The sequence below is a fragment of the Coregonus lavaretus genome, assembly GCF_964263955.1.
Source record: "Coregonus lavaretus genome assembly, chromosome: 9".
Lineage (NCBI taxonomy): Eukaryota > Metazoa > Chordata > Actinopteri > Salmoniformes > Salmonidae > Coregonus > Coregonus lavaretus.
In genome coordinates, this window is record NC_139996.1 from 55,468,160 (window position 1) to 55,489,096 (window position 20,937).

Consider the following 20,937-nt stretch of genomic DNA (forward strand, 5'->3'; position numbering starts at 1 on the left):
GCCTATTGGATGACAACTTGTTTATAACTAGGACAGAATAATTTCTAACTGACTTATTCCAACATAACATAGGTACATCAGATCCCCTTACTGTATGGGACACTTTTAAATGTGCCTTTAGAGGCCATGCAATGCAATACTTATCTTTAAAACAAAAGCAATTTCGTTTTTTTTTTAAATGTTCATATTAACAAAGGAATTAGAGGGACTAACAGTACAGATAGACAGCAATAAAAACTGTACCATAGAGGCACAGAATAAGTTAAAGGAAAAACTAAAATAAATGGAGGAACTTATTCAAGAAAGATCAAGTGTAATATATAATAAACAATAAAGCGATCTGGGTGGAATATGGGGAAGAATATACCAACTTATTTTTGATTATTCAACATAGAAATGCAGGGTTTTTTCTTTTAAAAAACCAGTCTTGTATTTATTTGCTAATCATAAGGTATTTTTTTTTATGATGAATCCTTTGCTTTTGGACCATGACATATGTTTGTGAAACTATATAGGCACATTTACAGAGTATTTAAAAGTTGCAATCTATATTTGTCGATTACAATCTAGTCCGGTTGCGCCCACAACTAGACCTTGTTTCAAATGTATCAAGAAATAATCATATTTGTATGCCTAGCAATCAACAAATGTACATTGTTTAAAGCACACTTAAGTCTCAGTCACAAATGACAGCTCCAATAAGTACTTTATGGTGAACGAAAGGCTTGTAGAAGCATGACTCTTTGGAGTTTTCAGTTCAGCTCTCGTCGATTAGGGGTCCTGCCTGCTCTGGGCATTACTGACTCAAATGAACGAAAGTTCAATGAACGAGTCGAAACATTCGTTCTTTTGACTGAACGAGTCGAAAAGATCAGAGTCAGTAAAAAGAGCCGAACTTCCCATCAATAGTGTCCGTATAGCCTCTCCCAAGAAGAAGAAAAATAAGAGCTAATGTGACGTTTCAAACTGGGCGGTCTCTGAAAGTCCTCACTCTCCATTCATACGGCGCCTTGCTACAGTCAACGGCGAGGGAAGTCTAGCCAAGTCTCACAACCTTGGACACGTTCAAAAAAGTCCTCTTTTACATTTTGCGTTGCGAATATACACGTTTGGAGAAAGGGCTGGTGAGTAAAATCAGAATTTGTTTGAGTCTGTTTTGTTTTGTTCGATTATAGCAGTTTTCGAAGTGTGGCTGCAGTCAAACCCTAAAGTCAAAATTGTCTATATCGTAAAAACACAAAAACTAGCTTTTTGGTCTTAATTTAAGGTTAGGCATAACTTTAGCAGTGTGGTTAAGAGAAATTGTAGAAATAGGCGGGGTTTTGCCATAATCACTTTGTGGATGTGGTAACTAGTGACGACCTCGGTACTGGGGAATCTCTGACGTTACATTTTTTGTGTTCAGTCTTCAGCGTAGTGAAGTGGATATACAGAAATATTTTACTACTATGATATGTTTGTAAAGAAGACACTCGCCTAAAGACCTAAATTCGCAATGAGCCAGAAGTGTTTATGAAACTGAAGTGTTTATAAAACAAGCTTAAATTAAATACTTATATATAATATTTTGACCTTTCTTTGCACTTACTCCTGTGTCATAACTACCGTATATGAGACTTCAATAAAACAATGTTGTTTATTGATGTGGTCACGTAGGGCTCATCTGCGAAAGAGACCGTGGTCTCAACATGACTCCTTAGAAAGGTTTAAGAAATTGTGCGGCGCCCTATAGTACTCCCAATCACGGCCGGTTGTGAATCAGCCTGGAATCGAACCAGGGGGTCTGTAGTGAATCCTCAAGCACTGAGATGCAGTGCCTTAGACCACTGCGCCACTCGGGAGGCCAAATAAATATATATGTGTTTGACTATCTCTCCAGTGTAAGGAATCTGTGTTGAAAATACAATATTTGGATGTAAATACAGTAGGCCTACCATTCATGTCATAGTATTTTGACAGCAACGTTGTTTCACAACAAAACCAGCATCAATGAATCGCTGAACTGTTGGGATCACAACACTGCTATTGGGCAGGGGTCCAAACAAGAGGTCATTCATTCTCTATCAGTCTCATTGGCAAATACTTTATTATTCCCCAAGTTTGTTTACATTTTGAGCTGCAAGGCTATTGTCTAAACGTCGCTACAATGTCAAAGGGGACACCTGCCCTCCAAATAAACCAGAGGAAGGTCAGAGAGAGTACAGTACAGGTGTGTGTCCTTTGAGGGCCTTATGCAAGGCAATGAAGCCATAACCTAATCAGGCATAATTGATGAATCATTAGGCAATGCATTAGATTATCTTGCTTCATGCCTTCTTACATTGACTAAAGTTAATTTAGGTTGACTCTGAAATACCCAATTATAGCCTAATGTTGCGAGTTATTCGTTGCTCGTTTGCCTAGAATTCGAGCGCTACAGCTCGGCGACCTTTCCCCTAGTTTCCAGTAGCACAGTCATGTGATCACGGGAACCCATCTGGGGGAAGGGAAAGTGGCTGGTGAAACAGCTGAATGGAAACACAACTGCGTCGCTGCCGGCTGCCATAGGTGCCCAGAAATGTGTCCTTAATATAATATAATAAAATGCCATTTAGCAGACGCTTTTATCCAAAGCGACTTACAGTCATGCGTGCATACATTTTTACATATTTTTACATCCTTCATATGCTTACTACACCGCCAACGCGCGCATGTTGATTTTGTCCATCGACCCCAGAGGCGATCATGACACGCAGGTTAAAATATTGAAACCAACTATACTAATTTGGGGGCATGTCGAAACACATATTGAACATTAATAGCCATTAAGCTAGCTTGCTATTGCTAGCCTCTATGTCCTGGGAGATGAACATTGGGTTGTTATGTATGTTACCCCGAGTCATACAAAATCGTGTATCTCTACTCCGACGATTAATCCACAGATAAAAAGGGAAACCTAGTTCGTTTTTAGTTAGTTATCTTAAATTAATCTTTCCTAATTTATCTTTCAGGCCTCCAGTGGGTTTGTATCTTCCTGACATTCAATAAGGAGGTGACTTGAAGCGCGTGTAGCTGCTCAACTAGAACTAACCAAGTTCTATTTTAGCGCCTGGCTACGCATACGCTCGTTCACGCGCGTGAGCGTATGGGTGAAATAATTGAATAACGTCTAAATTTATATAGCAATGCTCGCACACGCAACCAGGTTTGCATGTCATGCTCATACACATCGTGATGTATTTCATTACGCTGTACTGATAGAGGAGTGCTTGTCTCTTATTTTTCATTAAAGACATGATACATATATTGTTTCAAGTGATAATAGAACATGTTTTGTTAAGTTACTTTTTCCTCAACTTGTTTCTCTAATTTTAAAGTAGGTCAAGCTAGCTTGCACTGCAGAGCAGCTATAGCTAGCTAGCTAAAAGCTGGGCTAGGTTGAAGATACCACTAGCTAGTAACCTCCACCTAAAAATTATAATTAAAAACATTTAATTACCATCACAATAAACTTAAACGGGAGGCAACAGTCATATAATATAATTGGCTTAACAGCCAATGTGTATTATTTAACATTACTATTAAAATAGTACTCACTTATAGGAATGGGTAATTGTTTATAAGTTGCTAGCTATCCCATAAAGTCATCACCGAAAACCACATATTTTCATCTTCTGTGGTTTGGTAACTTCATGTTCTTTGATGGACTCTGGCTGGAAAGAAGAAGACGCAAAGTTTGAACAATTTCAAAGTATGCCGCATCCGTCTCGCAACAGAGCCTTTAACCGCAAGGGGGCGTTGCGATTCCACTTATGGGTAATGTGAACAAGGTTTTACTCCGCCCAAAATCTGTCCACGAAAATAAGCCCAATAAGTGAGGAATTTTTGTATGGAGGTCAATGAGAGTGTTGAATTTGGTCAAAATAAAATTGCTAATTTGCTATGTGAGGCTTATTTGATCTAATAGAAGTTTCATAATGGATGGGTTGTTTTGAATGCACTGATATAAGTGGACACACGTGGCATTTAGGCCACTGAAAAAAACAACTTCATATCGGAGTTGTGCCTGTTGTTATAGATATAGATTGAGGACTCATCATGGCTATAACCTATTTTAGCATGGACATTGCCATTGAAGGCTTCCAGCATTTTAAAGTAGTCAACTGGGTGGGGATTCCTATGAGTTGGGCACAATCAGCCAATGAAGAAGAACATTTACTACTTTAAAATGGAGATAGACTCAATGGCCTTACCCACGCTGTCACAGATGCAAGAATGGCACAGATACAAAGATGAGTCTTCCTTCTATCTCTATGGCCTGTTGTTCACGCAAGTATCTGCCCTCTCATTAGCTAGAATGGTCCCACCTGATCTCGCCTCCTCCCGCCTGCCTTCCATCTTTGAGGACATGTATTTCCATTGTTAGAGCGGTCACTTGACTATCTTGTCAATATAATAGACAAGCTTTGTTCAATACTGGATTGCTTTAATGGATGTTTAGCAACAAAACTGATGTGTGCACAACTATGGGGCAAAACAGACGGGTTGGCTTAGATTGTTCACATGTAAACTATATTTTGTTTCCAATGTTTATTGAAAACATAAATACATTTGCACAATGAACACTTGTTGTCTCTGAAATACATCATTACAGTTGTTGGTTAGCTAGCTAGAGGATTTTAGTCATATTAGTATAGACGTGTCATCAGTCAAAACAACTCAAAACAAGACATGGTATCAAGAACAAGACACGTACAATTACATTTTAGTCATTTAGCAGACGCTCTTATCCAGAGCGACTCACAGTTAGTGAATACATTTTTTTTTTATACTGGCCCCCGGTGGGAATCGAACCCACAACCCTGGCGTTGCAAACGCCATGCTCTATCAACTGAGCTACATCCCTGCCAGCCATTCCCTCCCCTACCCTGGGCCAATTGTGCGCCGCCCATGAGTCTCCCGGTCGCGGCCGGCGGCGACAGAGCCTGGATTCGAACCAGGATCTCTAGTGGCACAGTTAGCACTGTGATGCAGTGCCTTAGACCACTGCGCCACTCAGGAGTTTCTTGTCATTGTTGCTAGCTATCTGGCCATCCAGAATCACAACAACACACATCCTTCTGCCCCATTGAAGCGTGCGTATCGTTTTCGTGACGTTCTCAGCTAACCCAAAAAAGAAAATGGCTGACCTATTAGAGGTCAGTGGGGTGGGCCATGTTCTAACAAATAATAGGAACACATGGTAGTGGTGTTCGTTATTAGCCTGGCAACAACATAATGTCATGACCTGTTTTTGTTTTGCCTCATTGATAATTGGCAATGGTAATATTCAGTCACATGCGATGCCACTTTGTAGAGATATGGAAAATTCATTCTCTGAATCCCAGACACACTAACATGCCTACACAGCAATGTTATGTGTAACATGTCATACCATTACACCCACTTCAAATGGATTTCTGTAGTATGCTTGCTCCATATCAATTGAAGTGAAGAATGATGGCTGCTGGCAAGTAAATACTTTTCTCTGTGACCTCTGTTCAAATATTAGCTTGTTGTATTGTAAGATGTGGCATATAATTCACAAATCAGTTCAGACAGTTTAGGGTAGTCTGCATCTTTCAGCCCTTTTCTCTGTGACCTCTGTTCAAATATTAGCTTGTTGTATTGTAAGATGTGGCATACAATTCACAAATCAGTTCAGACAGTTTAGGGTAGTCTGCATCTTTCAACCCTTTTCTCTGTGACCTCTGTTCAAATATTAGCTTGTTGTATTGTAAGATGTGGCATACAATTCACAAATCAGTTCAGACAGTTTAGGGTAGTCTGCATCTTTCAACCCTTCATTGTTAGCTTCTCCTAACTGCATGCCTTTCAGGAGAGCTTGTGAGTGTCAGGTTTCAGGAACGAGACCAGTTGTTATAGTAATGTGGGACCGTAACTGAAGGACTTTTATTTTGATAGCGGATGCTGTGGCTCTGACTATAAAGAGCAGGGGTTGCTGGGATAGCTTCAGCCATAGCAGGTGCCAGCTCTCTGCTCATATGATTTATCCTTATTTTATTCGTCCCCTGAAGATGTGTGGTTTCTCTTATTAAACCTTGGAGTCTATATCTGAAGTCGCAATGTCCATGAATTGTCATTCCTTACCCTAGCCTTACAGTAACGGAACACAAAACGTGTAAATTGAGTCTATAGAAAAAATAAACCTTGGTGAAAGGTCTTGCTCATGCGCTATGAGACATGAGTATCAAATACTGTAAATAGAAAATAAAACAGATGCCAATTTGTATGGTTACAGCCTGTAGGCCCAGTGTTTCCCCTATATGCATTTAGCAGTGGCTGGACGCCTCTCCAAAAAGTATGATGCAAATTAAAATGTTCTGGATTGTAAACTTAAACGACTAAAACCAGATATAAAGTATGTAGAAAAGGTAATGGAGCTATATACAGTATTTTAAAATAAGCTCATCTTTGAAAATGAAAAATCACAAGAATAAAAACTAGACAGTCAGGGAGAATCAAAAATTCTCCCATTGATTTTGTTATAATGTTTGAGTCACTCAGATAGCATAGGAACATGGCATAAGCCATGGCAAAATGTGTAGAATGGCAGGAAACTACACTGAACAAAAATGTAAATGCAACATGCAACGATTTCAAAGGTTTTACTGAGTTACAGTTCATATAAGGAAATCAGTCAATTGAAATAAATTCATTAGGCTCTAATCCATGGATTTCACGACTGGGAATACAGATATGCATCTGCTGGTTACAGATACCTTAAAATAAAAGGTAGGGGCGTGGGTCAGAAAACCAGTCAGTATCTGGTGTGACCACCATTTGCCTCATGCATCGCGACACATCTCCTTCGCATAGAGTTGATCAGGCTGTTAATTGTGGCCCACTCCTCTTCAATGGCTGTGTGAAGTTGATGGATATTGGCGGGAACTGGAACATGCTGTCGTACACGTTGACCCAGAGCATCCCAAACTTGCTCAATGGGTGACAAGTCTGCTGAGTATGCAGGCCATGGAAGAACTAGGACATTTTCAGCTTCCAGGAATTGTGTACAGATCCTTGTGACATGGGGCCATGCATTATCATGCTGAAACATGAGGTGATGGCGGCGGATGAATGGCACGACAATAGGCCTCAGGATCTCGTCACGGTATCTCTGTGCATTCAAATTGCCATCGATAAAATACAATTGTGTTCATTGTCCGTAGCTTATGCCTGCCCATACCATAACCCCATCGCCACCATGGGGCACTCTGTTTACAACGTTGACATCAGCGAACCGCTCGCCCACACGACGCCATCTGCTTGTACAGTTGAAACCGAGATTCATCTGTGAAGAGCACACTGCTGCAGAGGAAAAGTTCATTAGAGGTACCAGCCTCAAATTGCAGCCCAAATAAATGCTTCACAGAGTTCAAGTAACAGACACATCTCAACATCAACTGTTCAGAGGGGACTGTGTGAATCAGGCCATCATGGTCGAATTGCTGCAAAGAAGCCACTACTAAAGGACACCAATAAGAAGAGAGACCTGCTTGGGCCAAGAAACACGAGCAATGGACATTAGACCGGTGGAAATTTGTCCTTTGGTCTGGAGTCCAAATTGGAGATTTTTGGTTCTAACCTTTGTGTCTTTGTGAGACGCGGTGTGGGTGAACGGATGATCTCCGCATGTGTGGTTCCCACCGTAAAGCATGGAGGAGGAGGTGTTATGGTGTGGGGGTGCTTTGCTGGTGACACTGTCTGTGATTTATTTAGAATTCAAGACACACTTAACCAGCATGGCTACCACAGCATTCTGCAGTGATACGCCATCCCATCTGGTTTGGGCTTAGTGGGACTATCATTTGTTTTTCAACAGGATAATGACCCAAAACACACCTCCAGGCTGTGTAAGGGCTATTTTACCAAGAAGGAGAGTGATGGAGTGCTGCATCAGATGACCTGGCCTCCACAATCCCCCGACCTCAACCAAATTGAGATGGTTTGGGATGAGACAGACGGCAGAGTGAAGGAAAAGCAGCCAACAAGTGCTCAGCATATGTGGGAACTCCTTCAAGACTGTTGGAAAAGCATTCCGGGTGAAGCTGGTTGAGAGAATGTCAAGAGTGTGCAAAGCTGTCATCAAGGCAAAGGGTGGCTATTTGAAGAATCTCAAATATAAAATATATTTTGATTTGTTTAAGTCTTTTTTGTTTACTACATCATTCCATATGTGTAATTTCATAGTTTTGATGTCTACACTATTATTATACAATGTAGAAAATAGTAAAAATAAAGAAAAACCCTTGAATGAGTAGGTGTGTCCAAACTTTTGACTGGTAGTGTATGTTTGGTGTTGTTGATGTTTGATTCTGTGAAACTTGGGGAATAGCTCTCAGATTGTCATGATCACTTGGTTGGTACAGGCGAGCACATCAGTGGTGGAGCAGGAGCTCCAATGATTGCTCTCTGTCTCATGGAAATAGTTGCAGTGTTCAGCTGTATATATATATGTTGTTTTGTCTTGTTTCTACCGATGTAATTCATATGGAAACATTCCAAACCGCTTGCTATAGCTAGCAAGCTAGCTAGTCTGTCAGGCAAGAAAAGTTGTGTGTGGCAGTAAATTTGGGCTGCGCTTGCGAAGCGTCAACCTCAGCTGTCACTTTCACTAGCTTGCCGTACAGACAACCAGCTAACTAGCCACCGAATTGGAGATTAGAGTAATTTGTGTTTATCTGTTGGGTTTAAGTCATGGTTTGTCATGTTTGCTAGGTACAGATATTCATAGGCTATACATTGCCCTGTTTCCTATTATTTGACAGCTTAGCTGTCGTGTTAGGGTAGATGCGCAGTGGAGATATGATATTGAGTTGCAGTGATATTTGTTTACATAGCCAGCTAACAAGTTGCTTGTTTTGTCCCGTTTCTACCGATGCAATTCATTTGGAAACTGTCCCAGCTTCTTAACTAATCAGCTAACATTGGCGAACTCTGTAGTTAGTCTGTCAGGCAAGAAAACAAGTGTTGGAGGCAACACTGTCACTTGATTGTCTCACTCCCTCCCTAGAAAGACAACCAGATAACTATGCCTATCGAAATAGATGAATAATTATTTGAAACCTGTTTGGCTAAATTGAGTATAATGTCATCTTTGTAATCTTTTACTTTCAACATCCTAAATAAATAAACAATAGATGATGATGCGTTGAATCTGTAAACCGTTGTGCCACATACAGTAATTTGACTTCTTACCGTCTATAAAAAGTAATCTGACCATGGGTCTTGAAGTGTGTGTACCGTATATAGCCTTTATGGTTATAATCTGATCCATCTATGAGCATGTTCATGAACATCTTTCATGTACTCTATCCTGTCTGATTATCCATCAGTCTGACATACAGTACATTCGGAAAGTATTCAGACCCCTTGACATTTTCCACATTTTGTTACGTTACAGCCTTATTGTAAAATAGATTACATTGTTTTTTGCCCCTCATCTATCTACACACAATACCCTATAATGACAAAGCAAAAACAGGGTTTTAGAAACATTTGCAAATGTATAAAAAAACAACAACTGAAATATTACATTTACATAAGATCCTCTCAAGCTCTGTCAGGTTGGATGGGGAGCGTTGCTGCACAGCTATTTTCAGGTCTCTCCAGAGATGTTAGATCGGATTCAAGTCCGGGCTCTGGCTGGGCCACTCAAGGCCATTCAGAGACTTGTCCCGAAGCCACTCCTGCGTTGTCTTGGCTTTGTGCTAAGGGTCGTTGTCCTGTTGGAAGGTGAACATTCACTCCAGTCTGAGGTCCTGAGCGCTCAGAGCAGGTTTTCATCATGGATCTCTCTGTACTTTGCTCTGTTCGTCTTTCCCTCTTTCCTGACTAGTCTCCCAGTCCCTGCCGCTGAAAAACATCCCCACAGCATGATGCTGCCACCAACATGCTTCACCGTAAGGATGGTGCCAGGTTTCCTCCAGACGTGACGCTTGGCATTTAGGCCAAAGAGTTCAATCTTGGTTTCATCAGACCAGAGAATCTTGTTTTTAGTGGTCTGAGTCCTTTAGGTGCCTTTTGGCAAACTCCAAGCAGGCTGTCATGTGCCTTTTTTCTGAGGAGTGGCTTCCGTCTGGCCACTCTACCATAAAGACCTGATTGGTGGAGTGTTGCAGAGATGGTTGTCCTTTTGGAAGGTTCTCCCATCTCCACAGAGGAACTCTGGAGCTCTGTCAGAGTGACCATCAGGTTCTTGGTCACCTCCCTGACCAAGGCCCTTCTCCCCCGATTGCTCAGTTTGGCCGGGCGGCCAGTTCTAGGAAGAGTCTTGGTGGTTCCAAACTTCTTTCATTTAAGAATGATGGTGGCCACTGTGTTCTTGGGGACCTTCAATGCTGCAGACATTTTTTGGTACCCTTCTCCAGATCTGTGCCTCGACACAATCCTGTCTCGGAGCTCTACGGACAATTCCTTCGACCGCATGGCTTGGTTTTTGCTCTGACATACACTGTCAACTGTGGGACCTTATATAGACAGGTGTATGCCTTTCCAAATCATGTCTACTCAATTCAATTTACCACAGGTGGACTCCAATCAAGTTGCAGAAACATCTCAAGGATAGATCAATGGAAACAGGATGCACATTAGTTAAATTTTGAGTCTCATAGCAAATGGTCTGAATGCTTATGTAAATAAGCTATCTGTTTTTTATTTGTAATACATTTACAAAAATGTCTAAAAAACCGTTTTTGCTTAGTCATTAGAAGGTATTGTATGTAGATTGATGAGGGATCATTTTTAAAAATACATTGTAGAATAAGGCTGTAATGTAACAAAATGTGGAAAATGTCAAGGGGTCTGAATACTTTCTGAATGCACTGTACATATGCACACCATGAACTGAGAAATAATCTGGCCACTAAGGGCTTCATAAAATAATTTTGATTGATTGAAAGCGCTGTATAGCATTATGATGATACTGTGTGTGTGTGTGTGTGTGTGTGTGTGTGTGTGTGTGTGTGTGTGTGTGGAATGGGAGGCGTGTAACTGTAAGAGTGGATTATTAGGAAAAGAGTATGTATATGGTTGAGAAAAAGAGAGGAAGGAAGAGAGAGACAGTGTGAGCGGGAGAGAGAGAGATGATGTTCCTGACCAATTGTATCCTATTTGTTGGCCTGCTCCTCTCTCTCCCTCTCTCTCTCTGTTAGTCTGTTCCTCTAGGCCAGTGAAAGCGAGGGAAGTGATGTGGAGAGTCAGGGCTCAGCAGCAGAAGGCAGGGGGGAAGAGGAGTAAGAGATGATAGGAGGGATAGAGATGTGGAGCTAGGAGGAAGAGGGAGTGGAGGGAGAGGAACATGGAAAGGAAGAGGAACATGGGGAGGAAGAGGGAGAGGACAAGCAGAGGGATATGAAGAGCACAACCGAGAGGGCAGCCTACATTTCCATGGAGTGTGTCTGCCCCAAGTCCCACTATTCACCCTTGTACCACACAGCCTAAAGTGACAGTGGGGTTATGGAGTTGTTTTTAAAAGTGGAAGGAGTCTGTTATTATTTTCAGATCTGGTGTTTAACACCAACCTGTCAGCCACCACGTCCAATTCACTGAATTGTTTTCAAGTAGGGTACTATTTCTACATTTTGTGTCATGCCTAGTCTGTACTAAATCTTATTGAGAGAGGTTATCTACATTTTGAAATAGTCTCTGAATAGTTGTTTGCATTTTTACATTGTTACAGAAGTAAGAATCTTTGTCAATCAAATAGCCTACTTTGTGTGGGTCTTGACATACTTTCTGAATATTGACCTCTGGTCACATTTTGGATTATCTTTTAAATATTTATATGTAAATATGGTAGTTACAGTCATGTCCCATCACTGCAAGGCGAAGGTCGAGAGCCATGCGTCCTCGAAAACCATAACTGGCACGCAGATCGCTAGAAATGGTAAGATAAATTGGCATTCCACATGAGAAAGGTGGCCGACTCCTCGTGTAGCCTATTACCAGCAACTTCAGGAGAGTAATGGCAGAATCTGCTAAAGCCAGCAGGAGCGGGAGAAGAATAGTTGGGTCAGGTTAAAATGTTTTTCTAGATCTCTTGCGCCTCTTGAGGTATTTGTCTTATTAAAACACATGGGGTGTGTTTTATATATGGAAAATACGCTGCAAAATCTTTTGACCAATCGAATGGTCGAAAGAACAGACGACTAGGGATGCACAATATATCGGTAAGCATATCGGAATCGGCCGATATTAGCTAAAAATGCCAACATCGGCATCGGCTCTATGTATAGTTTAACGCCGATGTGCAAAACCGATGTCAAAGCTGACGTGCATACCTGTATAACGTAGGTAGATGACATAATGACAGCGCTACACGTGCAACACAGCATTTCTAACCTAGCCCACAATATCTGGTGTCTGGTGTCAAAGGAAGATAACAAAAAGTCCAAATGCATCGTTTGTGCTGCTATTATTTCCCAAGGAGGGGAGAAAGTGAAATCTTTCAATACCACAAACCTAATTACTCATTTGAAAGTGCATCACCCCCAGACGTTCAGCGACTATTTACAACTAAAGCAGAAAAAAACTAAGCTCACACTTCCAACAACTAAACAAGTTCAAGTCGAGCAGTCATTTGAAAGAGTAAGACAATTCTGGCGAGACAACTCAAAGGCGCAATCCATTAACGCCAAGATAATGGAATTCATTGCCCTTGACATTCTACCGTTCTCTGTCGTGGATGATGTTGGCTTTCGCCGACTGGTCGAGCACCTCGAGCCCCGGTACACACTACCAAGTAAGCGGTACTTTGCAGATGTTGCCCTACCGGAGTTACACAGTATTGTTGAAACGTACATCCATGAGCTACTTGCTATGGGCGTCACTGCTATTAGCTTCACGACTGACATTTGGACCTGCGATGTCAGCCCCATGAGCATGCTGAGTCTGCCAGCACAGTGGGTCGACAAGGATTTCGTACTGAGGAAAGCTGTATTGTATGCTCAAGAATGTGCTGGTTCTCATACCGCTGCTGCCATTTCAATGGCATTTGAGAACATGTTTGAAACGTGGACAATCCCCAAGAACAAAGTGCATGCTGTGCTACGTGATAATGCACATAACATGACAAAGGCTTTGGAAGAATGCGGAGTTGCCAGTTTGCCATGCATGGCACACACGCCAGTGGCAACAGGTAGGAAGATAGTGGGTCATTTTAAACACTCACAGCTAGCATACAGCCGCCTGCAAGCAATACAGGAACAATAACGAGTGCTTGGCGTGTACGCAGCCGACTATGAGTTACCTGCAACAATCAGTACAAACCAGTGGACTCTCATTGAAAAGATGAACACACTCCTAGCTCCATTCGAACAACTGACTCGAGAAATAATCTCATCAACTGCGTCTGCAGCAGACGTGATACCCTCTGTCATGGCATTGAAACGCCTGCTCAACAAAACTGCCGACACAGACCGTGGGGTTAAAACTTGCAAAAGTACTCTACTCGAGGCTGTGAACAAGCGATTCGGTGGCATTCTCTCTGAGCCTCTTTACTGTGCCGCCACCACGTTCGATGCAGACAAGAAACAGGGTTTACGTGAAATGTTACAGACACAGCTGGACAAGATGGAAATGGACACAGGGACAGTGCACACCAAGGAAGAGGACCCACGACAGAAGAGGCCATGGACAGACAGAGCTGAAACTTCACTGCTTGACATGTATGATGAAATCCTGGTTGAGAATGGAACGACTGAACAAATTCACAACAAAACAGCACAGCAAGTACGTGAAAGAAATAGGTTTTGATTATGTTTTACTGGTAATGGGGACATACGTAAGTGCTATCAAAATAACTTTTTGGTCAGTGTGTGTATAGAGAGCCGCGTTGTATTTTCATTTTCTGTTACTACATCGGCCAACATTTGCCAATGTTGATCTATGCCTAATGATCCTTTGGAATGCAATATGTTGTCACCTAGAGATGCACCCCTCCTCACCTAGTCATGTTGTCCCTTGTCTAAAAAGTATTAGGCCTACCTTCAATTGGGTTTGTTGAGTGGTTTAGGGGTGACAGGCCAGGCAGCCATGGATGCTGGTTGAGGTTTGCCTATATGCCTTAGAAAATAGGCTATAAAATAGGCTATAGGCTTTGTAGATAATATTGTAAAACATACTCCACCAATACATTTTTGGATCAAAGTTTCATGGCCATGTTAACTGAAAGATAATGTACAGCGTAGCATAGTAACTCTGTAGAACCTTAGGCCCTACCTGGGTAATGATCTATGCAATTCACAGGTAATCATGAAATACCTGGGCCTTGAGTGAACCTATAAGGAAATGTGATGGTAGCACCATATTACAACTATTCAATCATTTACCAACCAGACTGAAGATAATCTGGCATACCTAGCTTTATTAGGCCTACTTCTCCTCATAATCGTACCACTGAGTAAGCTAGTAGTAGGTTGAAACTGCCTCGGGTTAAGGCGTAGACCTACTCTAAAATGAGATGGAGTTCTATCTAGTGAAATGAGATGCGCCTTCAGTTCACTGCTCTCACAATAGTCTACTAGACTGAGATTCCACTTCTTGTTGGGGATTAAAAAGAGTGAGGCTGTGTCTAAAAATGGCACACTATTCCTTATTGTGTCCTTCTTTTGACCAGGGCCCACAGGGTCAAATGTAGTACATCAGGGTTCCCCAACTGACTGAGACTGAGATTCCATCCATGGGCAAATCAGCTCCAAGTGATTTACATTTTGGAAATCTGTTCCAAAGTATTCCCACGCATAATAGAGAGTGCCCTCTGTAATTATTGGGACAGTGACACATTTGTTGTTGTTTTGGCTCTGTACTCTAGCACTTTGGATTTGCAAGAATGCAATGACTATGGGGTTAAAGTGCAGACTTTCAGCTTTAATTTGAGGGTATTTTCATCCATATTGGGTGAACTGTAGACATTACAGCACTTTTTGTACATAGTCCCCCCATTTTAGGGGCCAAAACAACAATAAACTTGTCAATGTCCCAATAATTACAAAGGGCACTATATATGTGATGGTATACAAATGTAAGCAAGGTTTGAAATGATTATGTTTTAGACAAATATTATATCAATTTGGGCTTCTTGTGGTCAAGTTGCAGTCTACAAATTATTTGTAATTATCTTTCAGCCTCCTGACCATCCACTCAAGAAAAATTGTCCCGCGGCTGAGTCTAGCTGATGATCCCTGTAGTATATTATATAGGAAATATTTGAAATACTTTTCCGTTGTATGCCCTAATGAACATGACCCTGTAGATTTGTATTTTCTGTTATTCCCCACCCCTGGTTGCAGAGCGCTGTTGGACCAATTATCATTAGCTGGAGATTATTACGTTTATGAAATGCTTATGTACTGCTTATGAATGCACATGGGTTATGAATGTGTTATGAAGTCTTTATCTAGGTGTCTTTACTTTTAGATAAAGTTTTAGTGTTTTTTAAATCAATTTCCAACTTAAGCGCATCAAATGAAACTGCACTTGTCTTTACGCTAAGCTGGCTACAAGTAAAGAGATGAGAGACTGACCTCGAGATGATCTTTCCCTGATCATGTCCTGACCTCAGTAACAAAGGTCTCCCTTGTAAAAGAGGTCTTCTAACCTCAATGGGACTTCCAGGTTAAATAAAGAGGGAAAGAAACTAATCCTATCGATGTGTCATGTCCCCTCCTCCCTCTCTCCTCAGTGACCCCGTGCAGCAGCAGCCACCATGGCAGAAGCTCACCAGGCCGTGGCCTTCCAATTCACCGTTGGGCCCGATGGCATTGACATGCAGCTGTGCCACGAGGCCCTGCGCCAGATCTACCTCTCAGGCAAGCACTCCTGGAAGAAGAGGTTCATACGCTTCAAGGTGAGGGGATGCAATTAACTAATTAGTCAATTAAGGCTAATCAGGGCTCAAGACTAACTTTTTCCCCAGTTGGCACTGATGCCACTAACATTTTTACAAAAATGTTGTCACGGCGTCACGCAATAGAAAACATTTGTAATAATCTTATGAAGTAATCACAGTGCTAGTATGATTCAAAAATATATATATATATATATATAATCATCAAACATGTCCAAGCAGCAATGCATGACACAATATATTTTGATGTGCAACCTAAACTAGTGATTGTCATGAATATTGGGTTGACAATTAGTATTTTGTTGCTATATTTTACTCTCAAAATATGACCCATGAATTTCTGAGATATTTTGTTCAGTAGAGATATATATATTTTTTGTGTATTGATATCACATAGGCTAATTTGGGGCTAATTCACCATCTGAGGAAGTGGAAACTTAAAACGCATTAGCTAGATTGCTAAATATAATATGCTACTAGCTAGCAATGTAATTGATTCATTTAACAGTAAATGTAATGTCCTAAAAAACTTGGCAGAACACCACCCAATGATGTCTATATAGGCCTATGCAATCACCGCGAATTGCAGATGCGCGCTTCCCGCGCTCCGTATATCTCAAAGCCATAAGCTACCACTTCGGTTTAAAATGGTGCTAAAACACTCAATATTGAGTGTTGAGAAGAAAATGTAATCTATGGTAACTTTGATAATTGATACTTGAATAACACAAAATAAATTGACCATGAGTTTCCAGTGAATAGACCATATCGTTTAAGAGAAAATAGACTCATTCATGAAAAAAGCATCTAATCAACAATGGCATTATTTTAAATTAACTCTGCAACTCTTCCAACTATTGACATTTTTCACAACTGCCACTAGTTTGGCGCTAAAACATTTACAACAAAGAAACAGTAAAAAAAATATATAAAGGATATTTCATGATGAAATCCTCATACTGTATTAAACGCCAATGGTATTCACTAAGTTGATGGTTTATAATTATTTGATCATTTTATATATTTTACATGTGATAAGGCCACACAGAGGGCAAGAGATAATTACAGACACCTGTGATAATCTGAAGTACCCAAAAGGGCCACTAGATGTCTTCTGATAAATTACATAAAATACTTGAAAGTTACCAAAATTCTGGTAGTTTACTGGTAAAATTCAAAAGTTTCCAGTAATATACCCTCCCTTTGCAACCCTAGGCTTACCTGTTCCTGAAAAAAACTCATTTCTGGGGGGAAACAGATAAACCTAAGGACTTTTTGCCGAATAAGTCCGCATTCTAGGAGGCCATTGCATTCAATATTGGGGAAAGGGGATACCTAGTCAGTTGCACAAATGAATGCATTCAACCAAAATGTGTCTTCCACATTTAACCCAACCCCTCTGAATCTGAGAGGTGCGGGAGGGCTGCCTTAATCAACGTCCACGTCATCAGTGCCAAGGGAGACGTTTTTGGGGGTTAACTGCCTTGCTCAAGGGCAGAACAGCAGATCTTTCCACCTTGCTGGCTCGGGAATTCGAACCAGCGTCCTTTCGGTTGCTGGCCCAACGCTCCTAATCACTTGGCTACCTGCGACAGGAAGTGAGAGTGGCTCGCTTGCCAGTGAAACAGGCAAAGAGACAGGGCAGACACTTTCATTGCAAGAATCTGGATATTGCACTTAATAGTTTGCTCAAATCACGGTTTTACCCGCTCAAAAAATAGAACGTTATGAGTGAAGTGATTAGCTAAAATGTGTGGATGTAAATTCACTGTTTGCTGCCCCTTAGTTTGATCTTTATTAGTTTGAGATACAACAATAGTTATCTTTGTCAAGTTACTACTGAACCCATATGACCCACACATAAGCACATGTCAGTGTTAGTGACTGTTCCCATTCTATACAGTATGCGTGCGTTTCACCTTATCTGTTTGCAAAGCACACTCTTGTATCAGAACTCAGGATAAGACCCAGATGCAGACAGCTAGAATCACAGATGTTTATTGACCAAACGGGGGCAGGCAAAAGACAGGTCAGGGGCAGGCAGAGGTCCGTAATCCAGGGCAGAGTCAGTAAGGTACAGAACGGCAGGCAGGCTCGGGGTCAGGGCAGGCAGAATGGTCAGAACCGGGGAAGCTAGGAAACAGAACTTGAGAAAACAGGAAGACGGGAAAGCACGCTGGTAAGACCTGAAAAGACAAGACGAACTGGCAACAGACAAACAGAGAACACAGGTATAAATGCACAGGGGATAATGGGGAAGATGGGCGACACCTGGAGGGGGGTGGAGACAAGCACAAAGACAGGTGAAACCGATAAGGGTGTGACACTCTTGAGTCATTAAAAACCCACTCTCTACATAGCAGCCTACAACGTTTGCTGTGTAATGTTGAATGTGAAAGTGCTGAATTGTATTTATGTGGCCCATTTTTACCTAGCCTGGTCCCAGATCTGTTTGCCAAACCTCATGCCAACAACAACCATAGTAGTTGACTACATACAGCACAAACAGATCTGGGACAAGGCTTCTTTTCACCAGGATATGCTTATACAGTAGTTCCCTCGGACCCCAATGTAAATGTGATCTTATTGCCAATTAAATGGGTTGTTGTAATGCTCATTGTTCTCCCCAACCGTAATGCCCTTTTAATCCTGCATATATTCCTTCCCTCCATAGAACGGGGTCATGACTGGCGTGTACCCAGGCAGCCCATCTGGGTTTTTGGTGGTGGTGGTGAGTTACATGTCAGGCACTAAATATGCCCAGCTAGACCCCTCCCTGGGACTCATCACCAAACTGGGCACCCACATACCCATCAGGTAATTATAATATAATATAATATTCCATTTAGCAGACACTTTTATCCAAAGCGACTTACAGTCAATGGTAGTAGTAGGGCACTGCCATCTAATAATAACCCTGTCCACCAGGTCTGTTTACAAGGACAGATGTCTTTGGGTAACACTTTCTAAACCACCACAGCGGTCAAAACTGGGTGAAATGATGTTGTTACAACCAGAAACTAGTTCAAATGACGTTATTATGATGTAATTTCAACAATTTTTGCCCGCTGGGACTATGAACTCTATGAACCACCTATGTGTTATTATGCATTAAGTATGCATTAATAAATGTGTTTATTCATTTCTATGCACTGTTCAAGAAACACTAGTATAAATGCATTATACACAGGTTGTTGAAGGAAGTGGAACCCCTTGGTTTATAAGGTGTCTACAGGGCTTAAACCATATTTTCAATGGATCCATGTACAGCAGGGTTGTCAAACTCATTCCATGGAGGGCCTAGTGTCTGCTGGTTTTTGGTTTTTCCTTTCAATTAAGACCTAGACAACCGGTTGAGGGGAGTTCCTTATTAATTAGTGACCTTAATCAATCAAGTACAAGGGAGGAGTGAAAATACCCGCAGACACTCGGCCCTCCATGGAATGAGTTGGACACGTGATATACAGTAACTGTGTTGCAAGCAGTAGATTTAAATCAGAGAGGGAGGTCACTCAGGGCTCCCTCCACCTGCTCTTCATGCCATTACCTAAACTGACATGGATTAACAGGCACATTCATTCTGGAATGGTTCTCTGGAAAGCTTTGGAATGGGTTGGAAGTCTTTTCCGAACAACCCTGGTATTTAGAGTGCAGGTTTTTACATTTTAATCCAGCATTATGGCTCTGATGGCTCAGTTGGTTGAAACATGGTGCTTAGAACACTACATTTGTGTGTTTGATTCCCACATGGGCCACATACTGAATATACAGTGGGGAAAAAAAGTATTTAGTCAGCCACCAATTGTGCAACTTCTCCCACTTAAAAAGATGAGAGAGGCCTGTAATTTTCATCATAGGTACACGTCAACTATGACAGACAAAATGAGAAAAGAAAATCCAGAAAATCACATTGTAGGATTTTTTATGAATTTATTTGCAAATTATGGTGGAAAATAAGTATTTGGTCAATAACAAAAGTTTCTCAATACTTTGTTATATACCCTTTGTTGGCAATGACACAGGTCAAACGTTTTCTGTAAGTCTTCACAAGGTTCACACACACTGTTGCTGGTATTTTGGCCCATTCCTCCATGCAGATCTCCTCTAGAGCAGTGATGTTTTGGGGCTGTCGCTGGGCAACACGGACTTTCAATTCCCTCCAAAGATTTTCTATGGGGTTGAGATCTGGAGACTGGCTAGGCCACTCCAGGACCTTGAAATGCTTCTTACGAAGCCACTCCTTCGTTGCCCGGGCGGTGTGTTTGGGATCATTGTCATGCTGAAAGACCCAGCCACGTTTCATCTTCAATGCCCTTGCTGATGGAAGGAGGTTTTCACTCAAAATCTCACGATACATGGCCCCATTCATTCTTTCCTTTACACGGATCAGTCGTCCTGGTCCCTTTGCAGAAAAACAGCCCCAAAGCATGATGTTTCCACCCCCATGCTTCACAGTAGGTATGGTGTTCTTTGGATGCAACTCAGCATTCTTTGTCCTCCAAACACGACGAGTTGAGTTTTTACCAAAAAGTTCTATTTTGGTTTCATCTGACCATATGACATTCTCCCAATCCTCTTCTGGATCATCCAAATGCACTCTAGCAAACTTCAGACGGGCCTGGACATGTACTGGCTTAAGCAGGGGGACACGTCTGGCACTACAGGATTTGAGTCCCTGGCGGCGTAGTGTGGTACTGATGGTAGGCTTTGTTACTTTGGTCCCAGCTCTCTGCAGGTCATTCACTAGGTCCCCCTGTGTGGTGCTGGGATTTTTGCTCACCGTTCTTGTGATCATTTTGACCCCACGGGGTGAGATCTTGCATGGAGCCCCAGATCGAGGGAGATTATCAGTGGTCTTGTATGTCTTCCATTTCCTAATAATTGCTCCCACTGATGATTTCTTCAAACCAAGCTGCTTACCTATTGCAGATTCAGTCTTCCCAGCCTGGTGCAGGTCTACAATTTTGTTTCTGGTGTCCTTTGACAGCTCTTTGGTCTTGGCCATAGTGGAGTTTGGAGTGTGACTGTTTGAGGTTGTGGACAGGTGTCTT

General features: G+C 41.7%; 1 protein-coding gene across 2 annotated transcripts in view; it reads left to right on the forward strand.

The window, feature by feature from the left end:
• The first annotated feature begins 1,009 nt into the window (after nt 1-1,009).
• The window catches only part of cpt1ab (carnitine palmitoyltransferase 1Ab (liver)), a 67,944-nt gene continuing 48,016 nt past the window's right edge, over nt 1,010-20,937 (forward strand). For both annotated transcript variants that reach the window (XM_084169058.1, XM_084169059.1), the window contains exons 1-3: nt 1,010-1,124; nt 15,722-15,886; nt 18,561-18,703. In XM_084169058.1, coding sequence (XP_084025184.1) covers nt 15,746-15,886; nt 18,561-18,703 — 284 coding nt within the window. In that variant the 5' untranslated portion in view covers nt 1,010-1,124; nt 15,722-15,745. The remainder of the gene's footprint in view (nt 1,125-15,721; nt 15,887-18,560; nt 18,704-20,937) is intronic.